The sequence below is a fragment of the Strix uralensis genome, chromosome 1, assembly GCF_047716275.1.
Source record: "Strix uralensis isolate ZFMK-TIS-50842 chromosome 1, bStrUra1, whole genome shotgun sequence".
Lineage (NCBI taxonomy): Eukaryota > Metazoa > Chordata > Aves > Strigiformes > Strigidae > Strix > Strix uralensis.
This window is the reverse complement of record NC_133972.1, coordinates 166299848-166325007: the sequence shown is the minus strand read 5'-3', so window position 1 is coordinate 166325007 and position 25160 is coordinate 166299848. Positions and strand designations below refer to the sequence as shown.

At 43.5% G+C, this 25160-nt stretch overlaps 1 protein-coding gene across 1 annotated transcript in view; it reads right to left on the bottom strand.

The window, feature by feature from the left end:
- CCN4 (cellular communication network factor 4) overlaps window positions 1-7270 on the bottom strand; it is a 35401-nt gene extending 28131 nt beyond the window's left edge. The window contains exon 1 of the mRNA XM_074894579.1: window positions 7032-7270. Within this exon, the coding sequence (XP_074750680.1) occupies window positions 7032-7079 (48 nt within the window). The 5' untranslated portion in view covers window positions 7080-7270. The remainder of the gene's footprint in view (window positions 1-7031) is intronic.
- Between the last annotated feature and the right edge of the window lie 17890 nt (window positions 7271-25160).

Here is a 25160-nt window from a genome sequence, read left to right as displayed (position 1 = left end):
GGCGATTAGTGTTGTCCCCAAAAAGCACCAAACCGGGTTTCAGTGAAGACATACTCCCTTCTTTTCTGTGTAATCATCCTGTCACAGGCCAGGCATATATATACGGAGATCAGGAAACTTCAGCAAGAGAAAGAAACAATCCCCCACTCAAAATCCCTGAGTCATCCAGAGCAATTTTTGTCAAGCTGTTAAATCTATGTGGGTTACACTCTTCTAGGTGGCACGTAGCAGGTTTTGTGTCAGGTATTGTACAGAACTACAAAATTGCTTACTGCTACTGACTTTACTGTGTTCTTTTCATTATATACAAATACTACATATAATAGTTCCATGTTTTTAAATCTAATGTAGCTACTCAGCCAAGCTAGACATTTGCATGCTAGACATGTAATAATAAACCCAATGCTTTATATCCACCTGGAAGCCTTTCACTGGACATGATTTCAGTATGCAAGGAAGGGAAAGGACAGGTTCCCCTTAAGAGTAGGAGTTTGTTTCAGCTCTAAGAAAAAGGTATAAAAGCAGCCAAAGCATTACAGGTATTGTGAGTTCTGTTCATCCGAGTGTCAATGAAATGCTGGACCAAGTGGCCTTGCTATGCTGCCCCATCAACCAAGCACAAGACATTTTTTCTTATAACTCCTTCTCAATCTGCACAGCAAGCTCTTAGGAGAAGGTCATTTTGCAGGCCTGGAATTGCTCCATGATTGTGCACATGTCCAGCAACATCAGGATCCAGGTGACTCACAACCTTCCATGGATGATGCATGAGCCCACAATTACTTCTGCAAATACTTCTCAGGTTTCCCTTTGGGCTCATTGCATGCCATCCTGGAGTTCATGAAACTTGGCCTTCCAACTTGCTCATCTCTCATTTGGTTTATAGGTTAAGTAGAATGACAGACCCAGACTAATAAAACAGAAGAACAACATGGGAGCTATTGAGAAAGAGAAGAGGAACACAGAGATGACCACGAAGTCCTGGAATGCATTACCAACCCAAGTATTAGAAATTCATTATTCAAGTTGTGCTGCAAAACTTAGCTTAAGTGTTATCTTCTTCCACAGCTGTTTCAGCGTAAAGGCTCTCCTTTCCTTCCTCATCCACAAGCAGAATTACTTGTAAAGCAGAGCCAGCTGTTGGCACTCACAGGGGTAAAAATGCCTTTTTTCCCTTCTACTTTCCCACACCTAGCCCAGATGCAAGGATTACAATCAAAGCCCAGAAGCAGTCTATTAGAAGGCACAGGGCATTAGAAGCACTTCAGAAGCTTCACCCAGGATGCCAGAATAAGCAGCAGCCAAGAGGGAAACACATAAGGTTTCAGTACGGATGCAATAAATAAGAGACACCAGTGGAGGTAGCCCCCAGAGCTGGGAGACCACCAAGGTTCAGGAGAACCAGTGATCCTCACCCACCACTAGGAAACCTAGAGTAGCACTGGAGAACATCTGCACAGAGCTTCTAAAGCAGCAGAGTCAGTCTCTTGACCCAGGAACACATCTGTAAAAATAAAGCCCTGTGATCCCCCTGCCAACCTGCAGCAATGGGAGGCTGAAGGTAGCTCATCTCAGGATGCAGCCGACCCTGGGTGGGACAAAACTTGGAAGAGGAAGTGATGGGGAAATTGGGTGCTGTAAGCTCAGTCCAAGAAACTGGGTCTGAATTCGTGGTGGACATCATAACACAGAAAGAAAACAAATAGGTAGACTTTGGGCCCATCACTGTCAAGCTGACAGTGGTCAGTCAAAGTTTCTATTCAACAGAAACAGAAAATTCTAGTTTTAACATAAGGTCCCTAAGAATGAGGATGGTTGAGCAATATTATAAGAAAACAAAGAGGGCCTCAGGGGGAAGATTTTAATCCAGGGTGCCTACCTGCACCTCCTGGTGACAAATCTGAAAGAGAAAACCTTACCCTGCTTTCTGGTCCACAACATAAGACACTGTCAGGCTTGATACTCAAATGTATCTTCAGCTGAAGCTGTGGGCGTTCAGCTTTTGCCAGGCCACAGCTGCCAATGTTCACATACATGATACTATTCCTTTTTTGTTTAAAACAGCTTCATTTCCACTCGTGCATGAGAGCCAGGGCTGTTCAGACAGGAATGCTCAAGACCCCGCTGGGACACTGAGGCCATCCAAAAAGAGCAGTTCCCAGTAAGCTGAGCACTGGCAAGATGCTAAAGCAACTCTTAACATCCCAACGTGGGAGCCTAGAGCTTCTGAAGAAAGAAGTCCAATGTCCCATGTGGGTGTGGAGGACTTCTGAAATTTTTGACCAGTGCCTTTTCATAGCACCTGGGGAAGACAGAAGAAGCTAAACATGCACGAGTCTTTCAAAGGACAGACACCCAGTAGCATCATGTAAATCTCATGCTTTTGCTAAAACCCACACCTACCATTTTTAACTAATGCCTTTCCCTAGAGAAGCCCCACTAGCAAAGTACTCGCAATGGATGCAGGACTGTTGCAGTGTGAAATGGGGACAGGACCTGCCCAAGTGGGCACAAACTGGCAGTGGCATAACTGTGAGAGGAGTGAAGAAGCCAATTCCTGTCCCCAGCTCTGTCTTGGTTATTGTTGGCAGCTGTACACTGGCATCTGATAGCTAACAAAGCAAATTCAGACACTGATAGGAGAAATTATGAAGAAAATGCATAAAAGCCTGCTGCTCTCAGTGAAAACTCTGTGTGGGTGTGTTTGTATATTCAGGAGGCATCTTCATCAGAAACAGACTTGGGTCTGGAGCCCTGATCCACGTGAATCACATTCAGTGCTACCTTCAGGATGTTGCCTTGACAATGATTTCATTCTGCAAGTGGATTTGTGAGGGGGGACTGCCAAATAAAAGATCAGCTTTGGGAAAGCCCCACGTATGATGCAGCCATACCCACGGGGATTATGTCTACCAGCTTCAAACCACAAGATACTCATTTGCATAGCTGAATCTTCAGTTGCTATAACCAGAGCAATTTTAATTGGCATCTAAAATTTATGGAAGTGTAGGATAGGAACCCTTCTAAAGAGATGTGTATCAAGCCTGTCTCTGGAAACCAGATGCTGTCAATCAACAGAAAATAGTGGGAAGGTTAGAGGGACAGGACACATCAACTTTGAACCTACGCTGCCTAAGATTATCTATATATACATCATTATCCATGTTGCAAGGCTGTAGCCTTCCATTAAGAAAAACAGATAAACCTCAGCTCACCTCCGCTGAAGAGCCATAGGATTTTGCAAGAATGCCTGGAACCTTTATCATTAGACTACATATGAGCTGCTAGCAAAGCAAATAGATAAATTAATAAATCAATCCATGGTGCTATTTTTTTTATTATTATTTTTGGTTCATGTTTGGTCAGAGTGTGGTTTTGCCTGGAAGAGCCCAAAGAAATGTAGTAATTCTTTCCTGCCACCAAATCCAAACATTTTGCAAATTAAATTCTTGGCCTGTGCCAAGATCTGTGCCAATAAATCTTACAAAAAGGAGAAGGAAAACCCATGCATTACGGTTCTCAACTTTCCACACAGCCTGAGGCAGCCCTGAACTTGGGTCGTTATCAGTGACTATCTAGTGAAATCAATGCTCACAAAGGAAATGATGCCTATATAAAACCACCTTTGAACATCTCTCTCCTCCCACTAAAGCTAAAAGCCCGGTGACTGTGTGTCATGACTGCCACCATATCAAATAAAAGTGTCAATACCTGCCTACTAACTGATGTGATGAAGGACATAATTCTTTGCTATTTCACTTGCTGCTTACCCTCACAATTAAAGGAAAAGTCTGCAGGTTTCCATTCACCCTTTAAATTTTAGATTTTTAGATCCACACACCACCTATTCCTCCACTTCAAATATTTTAGAAACCTCCAGTGCTGTTCTTCTTCCTATGTAATCTCTTTTACTAATTTTCTACAAAATGCAGAATTGGTTTTCTACTCATCACCCTGGTTTGGGAAATTTTGTCCCATCTTCAGAAGGGTCTCATATCTGCTCAGTCATCAGGACTAGAGGCAGAAGATCCTGACTCTGATTCCTCAATGTGCAGCACTGAAAGGGGCCAACGCATCCACCCTTAAAGTCCTTGCTGCAGAAATGACTCAGGCACTGAGGAATCTCAGCCTAGTTGATGGGACTTCAGCTCCCATGGTCTCTGCCCTTATATCTATGCAAAAAAAATATTTTAAGAAATGTTTGAAAACTTATGCCTGAAATTCCAGCTATGTTCAGCTATTTTTCTCTTCCCAAGCCCATTGCCTGTGCAGTTATGCCCTAATAAAAAACCATGTTGATAAAACTGTTGAAGAACCCAGTTATGGCCTGTAGCTTAATGCAGTACTGGGGGACGGGGGACACTCCCGCAGAACCTGACAGCTGCCTTCTGAAATGCCCTTGGAGACTTGCCTGACCTTCCTGTTTTAACTCCCCTGCCATTCTCCCTGGAACAAGTATTCCAGGTATATTCCGGAAAGTCCAACCTCCTCTTTCCCAGTGGAGCATCTTTTTCTGTCCATATTTCTTCATACATGTGACGAGTGACAAATCCCCAGGGACACCACAGGGCTTTGCCTGTGCACAGTGTCCTGCCTGATGCTACCACTCCATGGATGCCTCTGCAGTGTTGGAAAGATCTTTATTACTGCTGTGATAATGCCATCAAAGGTGTAACACAACAGACAATGAGGTGGGATGGTGTCAGAGCTTTATCAGCACTCATCTATTATGACCCGTGTGATTTTGCTGAGATATCCCTCATGAGCAGAGTGGCCATGCCAGCTAAATATTCACAATATCCCACACTAATTGCAATATCCCTTGCTCCTTCAGACATCCTCCCCTTAAGCAGACCAAACTCAGCCTGCTCTTCTCCCAAAATTCCTTTAAGTATTACACAGATTAATACTGCATCCCAGTTGCTCTCCCCAGCCCCTCTCATCCCTCCATGCTATATACTCTTTTCATCCCTGTTCCTTCACTCCCTTATGTACACCAGACAGAAATCTGCCCTTCATCAGCCTACCAACCCCCCATCCTACCCTAGTTCAGATGTGGAGAAGACCCCCAGAAAGCCAGTTCACTACTGGAGAGAAATCGTTCCTACTCAATGGTTTCTAAGCACAACCTTCTAAAGCCCAACTCCACAGGTGTGCTCAGGAGCTGACAGTGCTCCTGGGATGCTCCAGAGCGACACAGCTAAACTTGCTCCATTCAGTGGAGAACTTGAATTGAAACAGTCAAGACACAGGTCTCTTTTTGGTTTATTTTGGTTCTCTTTTGAACACTTTTAAGTGTTTAGACCAAACATGCTGCCAGCAATAGTTGGATTGCACTCACTTACTCACCCCCACAGCAGGCGCATGTGTCTGCATGCACTCACACATACTTTCACGCTACAGCAGCTTTTTTTACAAACAGCTTTGATATCAAGGGAGCCCAGGACAACCACTGTAAAATTTACAAGGTTCACACAGATCTCCTTTAATAACACTGTTTGGGGGGGTGGGGGGGCCCTCCCTCCGCATGACTTTTTACTCGCTCAACAAAAATCAACTGAGGTAAGAATCAACTTACCTCAGAGAGCCCAAGAGGTGCATTTTGTTTGTTTGCTGTTAGTTTTGTGTTTTGTGTTGCTTTTTTTTTTTTTTTCTCTCCTAGAAGAGGCACCATTATCAGTCCATCTCCACATTCACACAGGACTTATCACTTTGCCATCTGCTTTCACGCAGGTGCGTCTGGTGTACCGCACCACGCCTGCTACTTTCTTGCTTTAGAGCCCCGCTTTATCTCGCAAGCCAGCCCCTGATGCCAGCAGCCCTGCAAAGCAAAATCCCCCCTGTGCGAAGCAGTTGATGCTCCCCCCGCTTCGAGCGGGAGCGATGCTCAGACACCGCTTCACACGTGTCTGGCTCGGGGAATGCCTCAAGCCGCGTAGCCCAAGCGGGTCCCTAGGATCCACCTCTCTTTCGGGGTCCCCGAGCCCAGCGTTGCCTCCGGGGATAGGGGTGCGGGTGGGGGACCCGAGGCGGGGGACAGGCACCCCCGCACCCGCCGCAGCACCTCCCCGCAGCCAGCCCCTGCCCGGGGATGCGACACAAGCCGCACCGGGACAAGAAAAGCAAAACGCAAACACCTTCTGTGAGATTGGCTCTCTCGTAGAGAGCCCAAAGAGGAGGGGAAGGACAGCAGCTACCGCCTGCGTGGATCGGGCAGCTACAGAGGTCGGGGGAGGGGACAGCAAAGCCCCCTGCTCTGCCGGCCCCCAGGCAGCGGCACACCTGCGGGCAGCGGCACCGCCCGGGCCCGGCTCCGGTCCCCGCCCCGGGACGGCTTCGGGCCCGGCCCGCCGTGGGCACCGCCGCCCGGCGGGGACCTGCCCTTTCCCCCTCCAACCCGCTCCCCTAACAGCCTCACCCTGGCTGCTTAGAGCAGGAATGGGTGATCTGTTCGTCCTTCGTTTGCTTCACAATAGAAATAGTAGCAATAACAGGAAAAATTAAAAAAAAAAAAAAAAAAAAAAAAAGAGCAAACCCCACAGTACAGTTTCTGTACAGATCCACCTGGATGCTGAGCAGAGATGGCCTCAACTCAGAGACACTTCTGTACTTTTCTTCCTTTCCTTTCCTTTCCTTTCCTTTCCTTTCCTTTCCTTTCCTTTCCTTTCCTTTCCTTTCCTTTCCTTTCCTTTCCTTTCCTTTCCTTTCCTTTCCTTTCCTTTCCTTTCCTTTCCTTTCCTTTCCTTTCCTTTCCTTTCCTTTCCTTTCCTTTCCTTTCCTTTCCTTTCCTTTCCTTTCCTTTCCTTTCCTTTCCTTTCCTTTCCTTTCCCTTCCTCTCCTCTCCTTTCCTCTCCTTTCCTCTTCCCCTCCACATCTCACCTTTCCCTCCTAGCTCTCACATCTCCCCCCTCCCCAAAGCTCACCAGTGCCCACCTTCCCTCATGCACCGCACTCGGCTCTCCCAGCCCACCGTGCATTAAACCCAAGTGTGTTTGCAGAAGACGAGTCTCTCCTGCAGTTTCCAAACTCACCTGCAAAATGCTGCTTGTTGCTAGAATCCAGGGCAAAAGCCACCTCATCCCTGGAAGCCGGGATTAAATACATTGATTGAACCCAGATTTAGAGCCGTTTTGAACAAAAACACCACTTTGGGGAATGCAGAGCAATCCTGAACTGGCAACCTAGCCTAGGCACTCTGCCTTTTTCTCTTGGCTCTTTGGGGATTTTATTAAAGACAGATCTGACGTCAGGGTGAAGGACAAGCCCTGCATTTTTCCTCTGGAGAAACTTTTCCTGCCTTCACTTCTTCATTTTTGTGTGTGGTGTTGTCCCACCTCCTGCATTTCAGTGTATCGCAGTTAGCCAAAGGGCTCTTAAAGGGAAAGCTGCCGCGCCGTGGTCCATCGAGCTGAGATTTCAGCATAGCACCGAAAGGCTCAGAGCTTACCCCTCGTTGCTTATGGCATTCACACTCTTGCAACTTAGTACAGCATGAAACGTTTGATCTGCCTTTACTGATTATGATTAATGACCTGACATGTATACAAATATGCACAGATGTTTGATTTATTTAATCTTTAAAAGCGAGTGGCTTCATTTGAAGTGCAGAAGGATCTTTGTCCCGTGAGCGCACCCCGCGGGAGGCAGTCTGCCGGCTCCCTGGGGACCCCCCTCTTTACAGAGCAACTCACATGGGGATCAAAAGGAAGGGCACGCTACCCCCCACCATGCTATGCACCCCTTCTGTGGTTTTGGTGGAGCGTATCAGAGTCTGCATCAGCTCTTGGGCCCAGTAATATTTCTATCCTGTGCCAGCAGTGGGCATAACAAGTATTGCCCAGGTACATGGGAGTGCAAACCCCACCCTGAACAGAGCTGAACTCTGATCACCTGTATGCCTGTTAATGCACACCCTGATTTTAGCTGGGTCATCTCTGATCTGTTTTTCTCCTTTTACCTAGGCACAGGCACAACATTTTCCCTCACCCTTCTAAATTTGAATCTGAAAGGATTTAGTCTTTGTCTTCCTTAAATGGAAATAAAATAGTATAAGGAAAATGATTGCTTGCAAAGGGAAGAAAAATCCTATTAAACAGCTTTACCCAAGATCTTAACCCAAGAAAGAGTCAAGATACAGGCTAAAAGAGGCGTCAAGGTAAATTTGAAAGTAGGCTCCTGCTTGGTGTGACAGGCTGGGAGTGATGGCTGGCTGAACACTCTGATGGCCAAACTACAACTGAGATGGTGCCTTAACCTCTGCCCAGCCTTGGCTACCTCCTGTAACTCAGGTGTGCGAGGTGCAGTTGGGGTGAGCCACCCCAGCCCCCCCAGCAGCCATCCCAGCCCTCCAGGGGAGCTGGCACTGCGGTGGGCCTTGCTCCCCGGACCCGGCACGGCTGAACGCTCAAGGCTGCGGGTGACGGTGGGTGGGGAGGGGAGGGCAAGGAAGCTGCACTCTAGTAACACGTATTCTAACAGCGACTTTCACCCCTTTGTGCTGTGACGTGGGCAGTTTAATAGTTTTGCATCAGCTGGACCAGGGAGTTCTAAAAGGACCAGATTTTTTGTGTGACAGTTTGGACACCCGGCTGACCTGGGAAACGATTTGGCCAGAGCTTGGCTGCAAACTAGAGGAAGTGCCACCTTCTGTCTTCCTCCTCCAGCACCTTCATCCCTACCATAGCCCCTTCCCAGGACATACCACCCTGAAGACCAGGTTGGGGAATGTATTTTCTCTCAGGTTCCTCCAGGGCTGTTTCTGTTCTCCTTCTTCTATAACCTTTCCTCTCTTTCCTCACTTCCTCCTCTGTTCATCCATTCCACCTCTCTCTATTTCAATATTTCTCTCCCACCCCTCTCTGTCACCAGCATACATCATTCCTCATACACCAGCAATAACTCAGTCACGGGGACTCTCTTTCTCTGCTGAGGAATCTAGAAGGAAGCCTGCTGTCTTCACGTCACCTGGGTGGTGTTCATCTGCACGTGGCTACTACTCAGTGTCTGACTTTGGAGTCCCAATCCCTGAATACTTTGTGAAGTGAAAGGAGCATTTTGAGAGTGGAAGTCCTCTGACCTAGGTGAGATGGATTCTTAAAAATAGAGGTGAAACTAGATGGATTAGCCTAGGCTAATGTAAAGTAGGTGACTAATACCTCATACAAGTCTCACTTGATGGCTTGGAGCTGAAGGGGCCATGCTAGCAGCCCTAGCAAAAATAGCATTGCAAATGGAACAGGAGCAAGAGTTCAAAGCTCCTGGCTTATCAGACTCCAAAATCAAGGGAAAGAATACTTTATAAATGACACCATGTGTTGTTTTTGTTTTTTTCCCCAAAAACATTTGGTTATCTCACGCTCTTTTGACCATTTGCCCCTCATATTTCATTCCCCACGGTGAATTCCTTAGCTAATGCTGTGGTCAAGTGTGTCAGTAAGGATGGAGTCTTTGAGATGTGGACATCTGGTTGCTTGCAGCTCCACAACTCATCTCATGTTGGTCATGGGAGTTTGTGATGTGGTGATCATAAACCAGACACTGTCTTAGCTTGGATGAGACAGGGATCAAGGAGTGTGCCTGCAGATCCAGGGCAGGGATGCTGAGACATCCAGCTGCCTCAGCAGCCGTTCTGATAGCAATTCCTGTGTGGATATAGCACATCGTGCACTTACAGGTGTGACTGGGTGTAAGGTTATTTCATGAAGTCTCAAATGACAGGGATATTTAGGCTCTTGTTTAACTCAGTGATGGCAGCAGCCCACACCTTGGCTTCTAATTCTGGGGTCTCTCAGTTCCCTCTAAGGATGACAATGCTAAAAGAGGTCATTGCAATCCTGTATCACCCTGGCTTAATCCTGGGGAGTCTTGTACTGACCCAAATAAATTGAGGCTTTAAAGATACTTCTCAGTCTAGTTCAAAGACTTAAATTCAATTTAAGATCTTCAAATGATGGAAAATCCACTTCATGTTTTGGTGAGTTCAGTTACATTCACTATTAATTTTGTGCCATATTTTCAGTCTGAGTTTTCTAGTTTCATCTTTCTGCCAATGTCTGCTTGGCTGATGAGAATTCAGTACCTTCTTCCAACATATAAACATGCAAGGGTTCAGTAAATCACCACTGACTCTTCAATAAAACAAGGAAGCCACATTTCTTTTAAGTCTCTGTGTCTAATTGGTTTTCCGGACCTTGAAGCAATGTTATAGCTTTAATGACTGTTGTCTCTTTACCTTTCACCTTCTATGAACGTTATGTCTGCAAATGCAACTATCCATCACTCTGCAGTCACACCATCCACAGTGAACTGGAAACAGGTAGCACGCCCCAGTGCAAACTAGTTCTGATTCTGTTAGCCTAACACTTTAATATCAGTTCTTTCTCAATATGTCCCTTGGGCCTCTCAGCCACATAAACAGGTTTCTCAATTTGACTCCATTTTGCAGTCTTTTTAGACTAAATAAACTGGGAAATGGATTGATTTATTTTATGCTGTTTGATGTACCTGACACTTTTACTGAAGGCCGTAGCTGGCCAAAGAACACAGGGACTGCTAAGAACAGAGAGAGTTCGGGGAGTATGGGTGCTGCTCTTGCCTGCAAATGTGTGTGAGGAATAGCTCCTTGCCTGTAGTGGATTTACCCTGTAATAAGTGAGATCTGAGTCTGTCAACAAGTCCAAGGGAAAAAAGAGCACCTTGGAATTTCCTGACTCATAAAAGGTAAAGGCTGAGTCATGAATCTGGCTTTTAAACAAGCCAAACAAGTAGCTGTGTTGGTTTTCTACCAGGGTACCCTTTTTTCTGCCTTTCTTCATGCCGGGGTGATGGAAGAGACATCCCTTCCATGCAGGATTTTCTTGCTGAATATCAGGGCCCCCACTGGGCCTGCAGTCAGCAGGAAGGCTAGGACCCTCACCCTCTTCAGGAGGCACATACTGGAATGGGAAGGGAAGTGCATAATCTATTATTGTTGTTGTTATTACTACTTAGGTGATGGGAAGGAGAGTTACATCAGCCTGGTGCTTTGAAATATCAAAGAAGCTTTAGAAACAGAAGTATGAAAACATCTGGTTTAGCTGACTCTTGATAACATCAAGCATCTGAGCACTCAGTCAGCCCCACTTCAACACAGGTGAATATCTCATTTCCACAGAGTTGCTGGCCTTTGTAGATGAGACTTGACACCACAGAGTGCAAGAAGCTGCAATACAGCAGGAAGACTCACTTTTGCTGTATAAACAGTCTTCCCACAGAAGATGGATGCGTATCACAATATGGATAGAGAGTCAAAAGCTCCTTTGCTCCTGTTCAGCCTTGTATCCCTTTTACCATGATGCAGAAGGTACCAGCGAGGAGCTAATGTGGTAAATCCATCTGGTCCCTTACAAATGCCAGGTGAAGGGAGGTGACTGGAAATGTTATTCAAGCCAGGTTTCCATTACAGACTAAGAATGCACAATGCTGTGGGCTTGCACTCCTTGTCCTGGCATACTTGTAAGGCTGATAATACACTCAACAGCTAAAAAGAAATTCAGCTAGTTCAGGTAAACCAGCCTGATTGTCAGCACTCCAAGACTGAGTGATTATTTCTCCAAAGAGGTGGTATAAATCAAATCCACTGATACAGGTGAAGCCACAGCTAAGTCTGAAAAATGGAACCGTCAATATTTAATTCACTCATGCAGCCAAAACCATTTATATTAGAGCGAGAATACTGCCTGTGGGGAGACATGACTGTGGTTTCATCCCCCATAAATAGACTCAGATTTATGAGGACAGGTCTTCAGCTGGTGTCAATCTGTGTGACTGTTGATTTCAGCAGTATTAATCTGGCCGACAGCGGCTCAGCTCTTCCACTGTGAACGAGAACATGAGGGTTTGAATGACAGTAACAAAAACCCAAGCCATTAACATACTAGTTTCTGTAAGTTCCCATTTTAAAAAATTGTAGAACTTTATATAAATTTATAAATATGTGTTACATTAGATTTTCAATTATTGATGCCAGTAACTTCAGATATTGTATTTTCTTGTTACATCAAAAGCAATGGCCTGACTGTTGTGTTCATTTATTCTTAAATTCTCATAATTTCCTGTTGGACATTTGTGTGGCCATTATGTGGGAAAAAAAGATATTCTGATGGTTTTGAACCGGTACCAGGCATTCGTGACAGCAGCAACAGTACTCTGGAGTATCCAGTGTTTTTCCTGTCTCAGTATCCACTCTCAAAAACCATCAGTTTCTTAATTCAAGTTTTCAAACAGAACTTAGAATAAAAAAGAAAAAAAAAAAAAACTAACCAGTAACAACCACACAAATAAGAAGCCAAGCTCTGAGAATAATTAATAACCAGAACGAACAGGCCATAGGAACCTGCCAGAAATATGAATGAGCTCTGATAAATCCTTGCTGTAGAAAAGTAGTCTTCTGGAAATAAACATTTACATAATATTTTCTAACCAATAAAAGAAGCTGGATTAATAACATATATTGAGTCTGAGTCTCAGCTGGTATAAAAAGGAAGTCCTTGGAGTTGCATTGATTTGTGGCATTCATGGGTGCAATGCATTATTCATAAATATTAGTTCAACTATTTGAACAAATGTGGGAAGTGCAGGGGAGGAATTAACCTTTGGGTTTGCCTCCTGCAGATGTTTTTCTTGATGCACATGAAAAGAAAGGAAAATATATTGACTAACAAACTATGAAAGGATGAAAGGATGAAGAATCCCAACCAATATTGCACACATTCCTGAAGCAGCACAGTCTGCTCCCTTCGTAGGTTGGCCTGCTTCATATCATGGTCTCCTTGACAAGTAATTTTATGACATACTCCAAAAAATGACTTCACCCACTGTGGATAATGTGAACACCATGGTATTTCTATTCTCTAGATCAGTGACCACAGAATTACACAACTATTCATTCACATGGGCCTTTTTTCCTTCTTCTAGTGCAGCATTCTTCTCCAATCTGTGGGATGGAGTTGGCTACACAAGGAGGGAAATCTCCTCTGTTCTGCTGGAAATTCACTGTGGCCAGTGTCATTGCTCCCAGTTGGGTCTAGGTAAGACTAGAATCAGATTTGACCTTTTCAATCACACTGGGGCTTCCCAGCACTGTAAATATGTTAGTGAATTTCCAAGGTTGGGTTAGATTATACATATCTTTGGTTAGGAAAAAACCCCAAGACAATGAAAATGCATTAAGTGTAAAAGAATGAAGGTTATAAAACATAACCATCTCCTATCTCAGATGGGCTTGTTTTCCTGTTGGAAAATATGTCTACCCTTCTAGCCCATGTGCTCTTTTTAATTTTTTTGTTAATAAATTCAGAAATTTTTTTTTCATATTAAAGAAAATAAGAAAGAAACCTTATGAGATGTTTAGAAAAGTTATGAATAGATCCCCAAGAGATCGAGCCTGTCTGGACCAGTTTTCCCTCTATGGCCCGAGTATCCAAATACTGCATTCTAACTCTGGTAACATCTTATTCAAAGTTTCCTTTGGTATTTGGTTAGTAAACGTTTCTCTTTCAACAGACCTTCTTTCAGTCTCTGTTTCCTGGGGAAATGGAGCTTATGCAATCACTTAGTACGTGTTCATGTCTGCCTGTCTGTGTCCCTTTGCAGTAATTTTTGAGCCTTTTGGCCAAAATCAGGCCAAATTTGACAGAAAGAGATATCTCACCAATGATCACATTCCTGAGCATTTTGTGAAAGGAGGCACCAAGGAAGAAGAGTGAGGCCACAGAAGTATCACACCTTTGGGAAAAGTGGAGTGTTTACTCACGCACTATTAGACACAGAGAAGCCACACAGCTGAGACCTCTCAGACAGCCGACTGCAGGAAAACAACTTCAGCTGGAGTTTGCAGTCAGCCACGAGACACAAATCTGTGGGGAAAGAGGCTTTATTCATGTCGTGCTCACAAAAATACTGCTACTTTATGCACACATAGTCCACATGCTCTCAAGTTCTCATCTTTTTGTTCTTTTATTTCTTGCAAGCAGCACTTTAAGCTTCTTCTTCTTCCAGCCCATACTAATATTTTTCCTTAATTTAGTCTCAGTTATAAAAGCAAAAAGGGTGAAAACAAAGGTATCCGTTTTCACACTACCACCTTAGAAAGTAAAATATTAAGTCCCTCACAAATTCTTCCTTGCACTCTTTCAAAGTACAAAGATACAGTCACCTTCCAGTGGATATCGAGTGGTTCTGCCTCAAGAAGGTGAATAAATTGAGGGTCTGATATGGGCTGTTTTAGAGACCTCAGCAGAAGGGCGCCTCAGCTATGAAGAGTATTCAGGATATACATCCTTTTATTACCATTTATAATTGCATCTGAAACTTTTAAAAAGGATTATAATGAAGATAATAAACTACCTTTCCATGTCCTGGAAGGTGTTCATCACAATGCCTGTCAGTGTTCGTTATCAGTTTTACAAAACTGGGAGCATTATGATTCTGTTTTCTGATTTCATTTGGAGCACTGCTGTTTGCCGACCCAAAAGACACAGTCCTGAGGCAAAGAAAGGGAATGGGGCACAGGAGGTGATGTATCATACCTGGAATGCCAGAGGAGATCACTGCCTCAAGCTCTGCTGTTTGTGATCAGTGTCTACCTTGCTCCATCTCTGATAAAACTTTCTACCCTTTCCTGGACTGGGGGCATCACACAGAGTAATCACTGTAGCCTTCTGGGCTTATTTTTCCTTCCTTTCCCTCCTGTCAGCCTTTTGGAGCAGATGGGATGATATAGACTTGTATTCAACCTGAGGGAAAAGGAGAACAGGCCAGAACAAGGTCCTGAGCCCGCATGCTCAGGGGAAAGGTTGATGCAGTTGATGTCTACCTTGATCCAGCAAATGCTTTTCTTCTTCATCAAGTAATAAAATGGTTTCATGGGTTCTGGCAGTACTTCTTTCCCTTTAACATGGCTGTGGTCCACCTCCCTTTAATCATGCCTTAAATTGTTGAATACCTGAGGAACTTCTGGGCTGCACATGTTCAGTCAGGACAGGCTTCCCAAAGAAAATTTGGACAAGGAGGACATATTTTAGGACACTGTGTGACACAGGCACAGCACAGGAGTGGGGTAGGAAAAAGAGAAGATCCCCGCATGGGATCCACAGAACCGTGCTCTTGAGGCTGCATTAGTTATTCCTGGTTTTAAGCATTGGAAAAACATATGGAGGGTAAATCCTGTATCCCCCACAATTAGCAAAAACTGTGGCCAGCATGTTTTTTTTAAAAAAAGAAAGTTAAAAATACAACCTGTGCATCCATCAGCCCTGAAAAACATGCAGTTCCAGTGAGATGGTTGCACTTATGATTTGTAAGTTGGAACTCAATTTGACATTAGTAGCACTATTAGATGCCAAAAATGAAAACTCTTCACCATGTTCCACAAAGTCATTTTCTGTCCTAATGCCATCATGACATCTGCTTCTTACTTGACAAGGGAGAAGTTTGTTCACTTTAAGTCCTGAAGGGACCAACTTGACTTTGGATATCAAAGGCTGATGACTTTGGAGGCTTATTTCAGGAATTCAGGGCCTTTCTCGCTCTGTTCCCACTCCAGCAGCTTTTTTGACTTAGCTGTTCCTTTCTACTAGGTTACAAGGGGTTAGTCTTTACGTCTGCAGAGCTCAGGACTGTTGTTTAGGGCCTATCACAACACAGTTTCAATCCGTGAATAGTGCGTTCAGGCTGCAATACAGTGGGAACTATTTTAGCTGTAGTGAAGCTGCCCACCCTGATGCCATAGAGTCCTTCAGCTCCGTGCAGGCTGGTTTCCATTACTCCCACTCACTCTGACTCCCTGACCTCCGTTTGGTCCATCACAACATGACCCACACATCTCAGATTGTCCTTCGGGGTATCCCACAGAAACACCTCTCAGAACAAATGCAAGTGCTCAGTTTTAAAGGAAGAAACTGGAATTTTAAGCAACAGTGGTCACTTTTGACCATTAAGTTCTAGCTTAACTTGGCACGCTCCTTCTGCTGACTTTTCCAGTCTTATCCATTTGCTTTTTCAGTCTCAAATGCATTTCTTTGGCATGATGTCCCTGGTTCCTGGTAGCAGCTCTTGAGGGACTGGCTGGCTGCACTCCCAGCACCTCACAGAGCAGGATTTAGCATGGAGCCAGGAAAATGCACAGTTCTCCACCATGACTGAGACACCACAATGCCCTTAGGGGGGTAGATAGTTTCCTTTATTTTCAGTTACTTCAAATTGTTGCAGGCTATGGAGGTGAAGGGTTTCCCAGGAAAGCCACCCTTTGCACAGTGAGGACTGTTGTCCTCATCTTATGTCACCTCCCAGAGGCACCTTAGGAAGAAAAATCTCTGACCCATTTGTGGCCTCAAGGTGGCTGCTGAGACTACAAGTAAGGTGGCCAGTTTAGGAGAGCTTTCATGTGTTAAAAGCCTCTGGGCTTTATTTATTCAGCATGTGCTGGGACAGAGTCCTTAAAATGTGCTCAGGTGATGGAGAGGGCCTTCTTCCCTCAGGGTACTAGTGATGGAGTACAGCTCCTGGCAAGGGACCTCCTTGGGTGGGAGCCATCACAACCTCTCTCCTGCCTCAGGACCCCAGGCTTATTACTTTTTGGAGCAGGGAAGGGCCTGGGCTGAGAGCAAGTCCAGGCACTGAGCTTCTAGTGAGCAGACTCAGGAGATGAAGAAGAAAAATGGAAGGGGGAGGGATGCAAGAGAATAAGTCTGAGGCACAATCAGAGGGCTGAGGCTCAAGGGGTCCTCTCATATCTCCCCTGCCCCAAGGCACAAACTGCATTAACTAAACTCTTCCTGACAGATGTTTGTCTAACCTTGTCTTCAGGGAGCACGACTGCTTCCCTCTACCCACTCTGCAGCAACCTATTCTAGGCCTTCACTGTCTTCAGATCTAGAGAGTTAAGCCTAATGTCTACCTTAAATCTCCCTTGCTGCAGTGTAAGTCCACTGTCCTTGGGCACACTGGAGGAATTATCTTTTTTCTTTATTGCAGCAACTAACCATTTTAAAGAGAATATGCATATCTCCACTTCAGCCTTCTCTCCTTCCACAGTTCTCCCACTCTTTGCTCAGACATCATAATTTCTTGCTCTCCCTGTAATCTTTCAGCCCAAATCCAGGACTAACACTGGGACTAGACAGGTTACACTTTCCTAGAGTTCACTTACTTCCCACTTACTTCTTCACAACCTGCAATCCCTAGATTACTTCTGCAGGAAGCCACCTATTCCTACCACACTGGTTGCTCTCACTGAGGTGAACGATGGCCAAGCCAAAACAGGCAGTCACCTGAATGGCCACAACCCTGTTAGCATCTGGGAAAGCAAGTCTGGTCACCACTGCAGCAGAACAGGGAGGATATCTGTGAGATCAGTTAAATATGCTGGGATAAAATGGTTGCCAATAGCAACAAAAGCTCAATAGCAGCTGTAACCACCCTCAGGTATGCCCTGGCAGAACCAGTAAACTGCACGGCTTTACTTCTCTCTTTCTGTGTTATTTCCCTTGTGTTAGTTTTCCTGTGACAAATGTATATCAATCCTGTTCCTTCAACCTTGGAGAAAAAAAAATTGTCAGTGTTGTTGATACAACCAAGGAGCCTGAGCCACCCCCATGCCTACTGTTGTTCTGAACTCCTTTATGAACTGACTATTTCAGAGGATGTCTGCGAGATCTTTTATTTTCAAACCTTGACTTGAATCATCAGCAGATGTAGCTCCTATGTGCTGCTGTCCAAGACAGGAAGATTTTGAAAGAACCCAGGCTATATCCCAGAGCCCCACTCCAGCTATTCCTCCAGAGCAAGAGAGCAGCACAGATACCCCTCACTGAGGACAACTGTCCTATCAGATAGCCATCCACACCACAAGATTTAATCTGGGCTAGATTCCCATCCCCCTTGAGCAAATTTCATGTGAGGTAGTGCCAGAAGTCTTACTACAGTCAAGATGAAATCACACCACAGCAACTTCATCACCTTCTACAGTACATACTCTGTCTCCCATATCCTCAAGATCTGTCACAAATCTGGTGTTCTTTTAATCATGATTTGTTTTTAACCAACATATGCTTGGTGTTGTTAAGCTCCTTCTGATCTTCAAAGTATTCAAAAATGGTCTGTTCCACTTGTTGTTTCAACATTTTTCTAGGTGTTGAAAGTATGCTGATTGGCATATAATTCCCTTCCTTTTCCTTCGTATCAATAGACCCATATCTGCCCTTTTCTCTCCCTCTTAAGTCTCACATATCCTTCAAGACAGTGGCTAGCCAGTTCTTTGATTTGAACAAAAAAATCTGTCTTTTCAAAGAATTCCCTTAGCCTGCCTTTTGATTATTGTAGACTGAATTCCTCCTTCCCACTCATTGGTGTTAACATATTAGTCATTGGCTCATAGCAGCTTTAGTGAAGGCTGATATGTGAAAGGCATTAACCACTTCAGCCCTCCAACCATTATTAGCTTTCCTTTCTCACTAAGTGGAGGACCAGCTTCTTCCTTCATCTTCCTCTTTCTGCTGAAATATTAATAGAAAGGTTTTTATTATCTTTCATGTCCCTTGCTAGTTGTATTTCATTCTGTGCTTTGGCCTTTATGATTTTGTCCCTACATGCTCCAGCAATTCTTTTATATGCATCTTTAGAAAATTGACCTAGTTTCCACTTCTTGCATGTCTTCGTAGACCATCTGTCTGATGCATGCAATTGCCAGCCATTACCAGTTCAGTCTGTGTTTCACCTCCAGTCTGAAGACTGGGGGAAACTGGGATCTTCTACTAACTCATTTTCACCAGGATGGGGTTACCAAGAAGAAATATTGTAGGAACATTGCTTCTGTGAGCGAAGAGCAACCTCAGTGTTGCACCAGGTTGAAGAGGTAGATGCCGTAGAGAGAGTCATGACATCAAATGACAAAAGGTATCAGCCCTCTGTATTCAATTATCAATGTCTCTTAATTGCACACTGGGGCATGGGAATTCCGAAGAGGTATTAAATGGGCTCAGACACACACTAGTGTGCATGAATTCTCCCCCAGCTTTTCTTAAAAGTTTTGCTTTAGAAAAAGTCAAAATGGCAGCACATCTGCATCAAGCCCAAAGCCTGCATTTCATGTGTCATCTCCCCTGTAAGCATTCCTGAGAGCTGCAAGTACTTATTGAGGGATAGCTGTTTCCTCTGCACTTTCCTGTGGAGAACCACGGTGAAGAAAGTGCTGGAGTAAATTATCTGCCATTTGAGTTATTGTCATGAATGATAAAACAGATGTTTCAGATGCATGAACTTTTCATGATCTTGGGCTGCAGGCTGGCTAGATAATGTGAAATCCTATTACAGCATGGAACAAGGAGTTGTAGCGGGTATATAAGTCCCAAATCTAGCTCCTGATGATACAGTTTTTTCCACAGTTTATCCCTTAAACCACACACGTGCTAGTTCTTGCACATCCAGCAGCATTTCTGTACCCATTCTTAGCTTGAAGTGAGACGTTTGGCAAATTATTTGGAAAACTCCATAAAATATATATTCCTGTTTCCCCAGCTAATGCTAAGCCCAGTGCCCTTCAGTGTGCTCGGGGTCTCTGGAAGGTTTCTGGGCTTGGTTGTTTCTGTTGCCTTCTCACATGTGAGAATGTTTATTCTTACACCTACCATTAGCATGCCCTAGGCTTTGCAGGAGAAAATGCATCAAACCCCTTTGCACTGCCCCAGAGACACAAAGGAGCTATAAAGCATGCTAAAGCAGTTAATTGCTCTGCTTTCCCAAAGCAGCATAAAGGAGTTGGAGTACCCTGGAGAATCTGGCATTTACAGAGTAGTTTCTGTTGCATGAAAGGCAAATCATAGACATAATGCTCAAAGGGATTTTAGGAGATCACATAGTCTAACTTTTCACACTGAAGTGGGCTCAAGGTTAGAGATAGGTTACAACTGATGATGTTTGTTTATGACTTTTTTAAAACTGAAGGTGTTTACACAATATATTTCTGGAGACTGATTTGTACCTGGACGTGCAGAATGGCTGAGGTCTCAGATTTGCACACCAAATCCTCATACCTATTGTAGAGTCACTGAGAGGAACCAGCACTGGAAATAGTAGCAGAACTTCCTTCTCCTAATAGCCCCTGGGACTTGAATAAGGACTCACAAACTTTAGGGCTTGTCACTGTATGAAAGATTGCAACCCCACACTTGGGAACCAGACAAAGCCTTCCTCCAGCTGCACTGCTATGAGAGAACGATGCCCCATTGACAGCTGCTACTCCAGTGGGCCTGAGCATGTGTACAAGAGCTGAATATCCTTGGCATGCTGTATGTGTTGATCTAAGATCAACCCTAGATTATGTGACTGCCATATTCTACCTCTGTAAACAGAATGTAATGTGATGGAGTTTTGGTATAAATGACTCCGACCTTGAGTAATTCCTTGCCATTCACCCTACTAATCATGAGGTTAGGGAAATACAGCTTGAAGGATGCGGTAATGAATTGGAGCCCAGCACAAGCAGTAAAAAAATTGCTCTGTTTTAGGAAATATTGTCATTATTCCATAAATATGGTATATCTGCATAGTCTCTGCCTTAGCACATATGGACCATGGAGAGGAAATTATATTACATCATCACATTGTCATGTGCAGTTGGCAGGAAGTGCAGTAAGGAGCCGTTCCTTAATTCCATGTTTAGATGAGAGGAGAAATGGAAAAGAAACAAGTGACACGTAGAGCTGTATCAAGGTACAAGGTTTAATTATTTTAATAACATCATCTGAGACAGTTTTACGATGATAGAAATATAAACCCATCTTCCCTCAACTTGGCCAAAGTTTCTATGTGATGAAGTCCTTCGCATGCAGTTTATGCACGTGTTGAAGTCATTTATTTGGCAGTACCCTAAAAAAGAAGAGACATTTGGTTTCCTTTACCAAATGAAATAGAAGTAATTGCAACATAGGCCACAACGATGTATTCAGTTTGGCCCTATATGCCACTTACATCAAACCCCTCAGCAATAGCATTAAGGGAAGATCCGTAGGACCAAAAAAGGTGGCGTTCATCACATCTGCCATTGCAGGAGGCAAACCTGAGCTGGCTGTCTAGGCTGCCATCATAGCCAGTTGAGTCAGTGGAGTTTATGGTTCAGTTTATCCACTCACATATAAGTGTGTACTTCAGGAAATGAGCCACCCCCTCAACCCCATGGATGCTACTGATTGGTTCTCCATTGACCTTAAAGGGAGCCTGGTCTGGTCACGTATAGACACCTTGTGGAGATGTGCACTATGTGATGTGAAACCCAGTTACTGACTTATGTGGGAATCTGCAGAAGTCACCTTTCCATGGAACTACATGGTTTGGGGGTTTGTTTTTTGTTTGGGTTTGGTTTTTTTTTTCAGAAGGAAATTTGCTACATGGTGGAAATGCATCACTGATGGCTATGCAATATCAGGTGCATACATGGGGGCCTGAGGCACCAGCCATGTTTGACATGCTGGATTGCTACCATTAAAGGAAGAAGAAAGGGGTCAAAAAGCCCAGAGGAAAATGGGGAAACTCTCATATTTCCTGCTTCATAATCCTATATTAAAAAATGAGATATGCCTACACATATTAATGCAACGGGCTCTGAATTCTCTGTACAGTAACATATAGATATATGTTGTGCATCACTAGAAGCTCAAAGCAGGGCCATTTTTATAGGATTTAAGACCACCTTTCTTGTTTCCTGTGAATTGCAGGTCACAGAATATCACTCAGTTGCCTGCAATCAGGTCATGCTAAAGGATTATCTTGAAAAGCATCCAGCCATGGCTGGAAACAGCAGGAGACTGAGCTGCCACCACTCCTCTTGCTGATTTGTTCCAGTGATGTAATCAGTCTCTCTTTGGAGAGCCTCTACCTTAGGCTTTTAACTGCTAGCTGTTGTTTCCTGTGCAAATTCTGTTATGTTGCATTTCCTGCGTGCTTCCAGGAGGCACCTCATTCTTCTTACCTAGTAACTTACAGAAGCCAAATTTTTTAACTTACTTATTTCATCATGAGATGTTTTCTTGCAGGCCTTTAGTTTTCTTTCTGTGGCTTTTCTCTGCTTCCTGTACAATTTTTCAACATCCCTTTAAAGACATGGTTATCAGGCCAAGATCCAGTATTCTAGTACACACTGCTGCTACAAACCCAGGTAGAAATCACATCCCTTCTCTTACTCAATTTCCTCCTCTGTGTATGGCTGATGATCAGTGATGTCATTTCCCCCAGCATTATTCTTAAGGTTAAAATTCATGTGTGTATCCAAGATCATCTTTAGGTCTGTTTTGGTCCATGCTTCTAGGATGTAGGTGCCACCTTTATTCAATTGCATTTACTTTGAATGGGCCCAATTTACAAAAATATTTCATCATCTTTTTGTTATTGCTTAGTCACAGGATCATTTACTAATCTGCCAATCTTTATGTCATTGGGAAACTAGATTCAACCTCAAAGTTGCTGATAAAAACTTGGAAGGTTTTGGACCATTCTCTGTGAAATCCACTAGAAGATCTATTGCTTGATAAAATCTACTCACTAAAAAAAATTTGATAGCTGTCATTTAAGTGGTTCTTTAATCCATTAAAAATATGCTTTGATGTTTTACAGGGCATATTTTATCTTGTTTATAATATTATGTGGTACTAAAAGCCTAAAATATCTAGAGTATGTTCAAGCTATGCAGCCTCCTTAATCAGTCAGTTTACTGCTGTATGCAAAGTATCAGTTTTGTTAGATAAGATCTATTTTCATATTAACATGTCATTAATGGTCATTAATTGCAGTCCTGGCCTTTAACCTCATTGTTGATTTATGAACATGTCTCTTTTTCATACAAATGGCTGGTTGGCCTTCAGCCTATCTTTGCATTGTCTTGTTTGTCCTCAGCAAATATTGGCAGAGAATTAACATTTTTCCAGTCATTTGTAATTTCCCCAGTATTGTGAGATTAAAAAGAAACATCAGGGAACCAGAGACCTCACCAGCTTCACTTTAAGATGCCTGAATCCAAGTTATCCAAGCCTGCTGATCTCAAAAAGAGTTGTTTCATGTTTTCTGAACCGCTAAAGACTCAGAAAGTAGTTTATCATGTGCTCTTAGTGTATCATCCTGCTTGCTTCCAAACACAGACTAGAAGCACACTACCTTTATTGTTACTAGCATTTAATTTGTTCCTGATACGCTTAAACCTTCCCTTCTTCCTGTCTTTGGCCTTTTCAGGTCTGGATAGTGTCTGATGTCTTCAGCTTCCCTTATCAATCACCTAGCTAGAGAGAAATCACAAAATATATTTCCAACTTTCTCATTTGTTATATTATCTTATTTTTAAATTGTTTCCACTTATTGCCTTTATTTGTCAATTGCACTTTTAACTAAAACTGGTATTTTTTTTTTCTTTTCTGATGATCTGACACATTCTTCATAAATAAAGTCCAACTGTTATTCCTGATGACTCTTACTTTTCTTTCTTTTAGTGCATTTTAGTACATTTTTGGTTTCAAGTCACAGGCCTATAGCTAAACAAACCACACTGTTTCCAGTTCTGATATGGGCAATTCTGAACAAGTGGTAAAAAGAATTTGAAACTTCAACGGGAGAGTCCCAGCATAGCTGTGAGCATCAAAAACATAATAATTAAAAAAATAAATCAGTGTGAGTAAGCTATTGGTGATTTTGTTAAAACATCTATCTGAGGGCATCAGAGCAGTACACAGGGCATCAGTTTGATTATCAGGAGAATTAAGGCATCGGCTGACCTCTGTCATGGCCTGGCAGTGTGAGCACTGTCAACTTTTTCTCTTTACTCATCCTTTGAACATGAACAGACAACAATAAATAAATCATATAGTAAATATCTATGATTGAGAAGAGTTCAGTGGAGCTTGCAGATACAATCACAAATCTGGTGTTCCTGACTGTCTGAAGACTTAACTTGCAACGAAAAGGTTTTCTTCTGCATATTTCCTCTTGTTTGTTTGCTTTTTTTTTAATATGCTGTTTCCCAGGGATTAGATATTTTTACTGAGGGAAGAAAGTAGCTTTCTTTTCATACATTCCTGTTTGTTTTCTTGCCTTTTTAATATGCTGCTCCCATGGATTTCTCCTTTTTTGTGGTAAGTGAAGAATCCCACAATGTATTGCATCAGTCTCTGCACTACGCACCAGCAGCACAGCTTGAACCACGTCTTGAGTGCTGCCGCAGAGAGCAGAGATAGAGTTAATATTAACCACTCGCAGGAAGCCTCTATCAGCCACAGCCAGCCAGGTGTTGAGAAGCGCTGCACTGCTGAGCCTGATGTGGTAGGCACAGGTGAGTTTACAGAGAGACCTTGTCTTCCTCTTTCTGCCTCCTGTTTTTATGTCTCTGAACAGTGTGTTTTTACTGGCAGGGGCCCTGCTATGTAGAGCATGAATATACATAGCCACACATTCATGCTCCAGCATTGTAGCAGGCTTATAGAGTTTTCTTGAGAATCACCTGTGATGGAAAAAATTATGATTTTTATGACTAAATGCAGCTCAAACAAATACATCTGGAATTCCACACAACGATGGAAAAAAACAAACCTCTAGACCATAGACTTCCTTACAGTGAAATTTCAAAGGCCACCAGACAACACGGCTCTTCTTGCATTTCTCAAAAAGATTAGAATAATTCAGGAAGTCTGACAAATATCTCTATATCTCTCACTGTGTTATGACAAGGTCAAGGTAAATATTTGTATTGCTCAATTCTTACGCTGCGTCATAATTATGGCTGCTGCTGAGCATGCTGTGACCTACCAGCTGTGAAGGCAATGCAGGAGACACAGGGACCAGAGAGGGAAAAATAATTTACCCCCTGGAAGCAACAGAAATCTGTGGAGGGTTCCTTTACAGATGATGGGATTACTCCTGGCAGGGCACGTTCTCCATAAAGCAATCACTGGCTGATCTTTTGAGGGCTGAGTGACACCAGCTGTGCTTTTCTACTCTGGAACCCTTTTTAAGAAACTATTAGAAAATCTGATTTCTGTAGTCATTTCAAATTAATTACAGATTGAACATTTGTATAGGAAACTTAAACTCATGTCTGTATTTCCTGACTGTCCTCAGCATTTTTTCAAATGGTTCTTGTTCTGAAG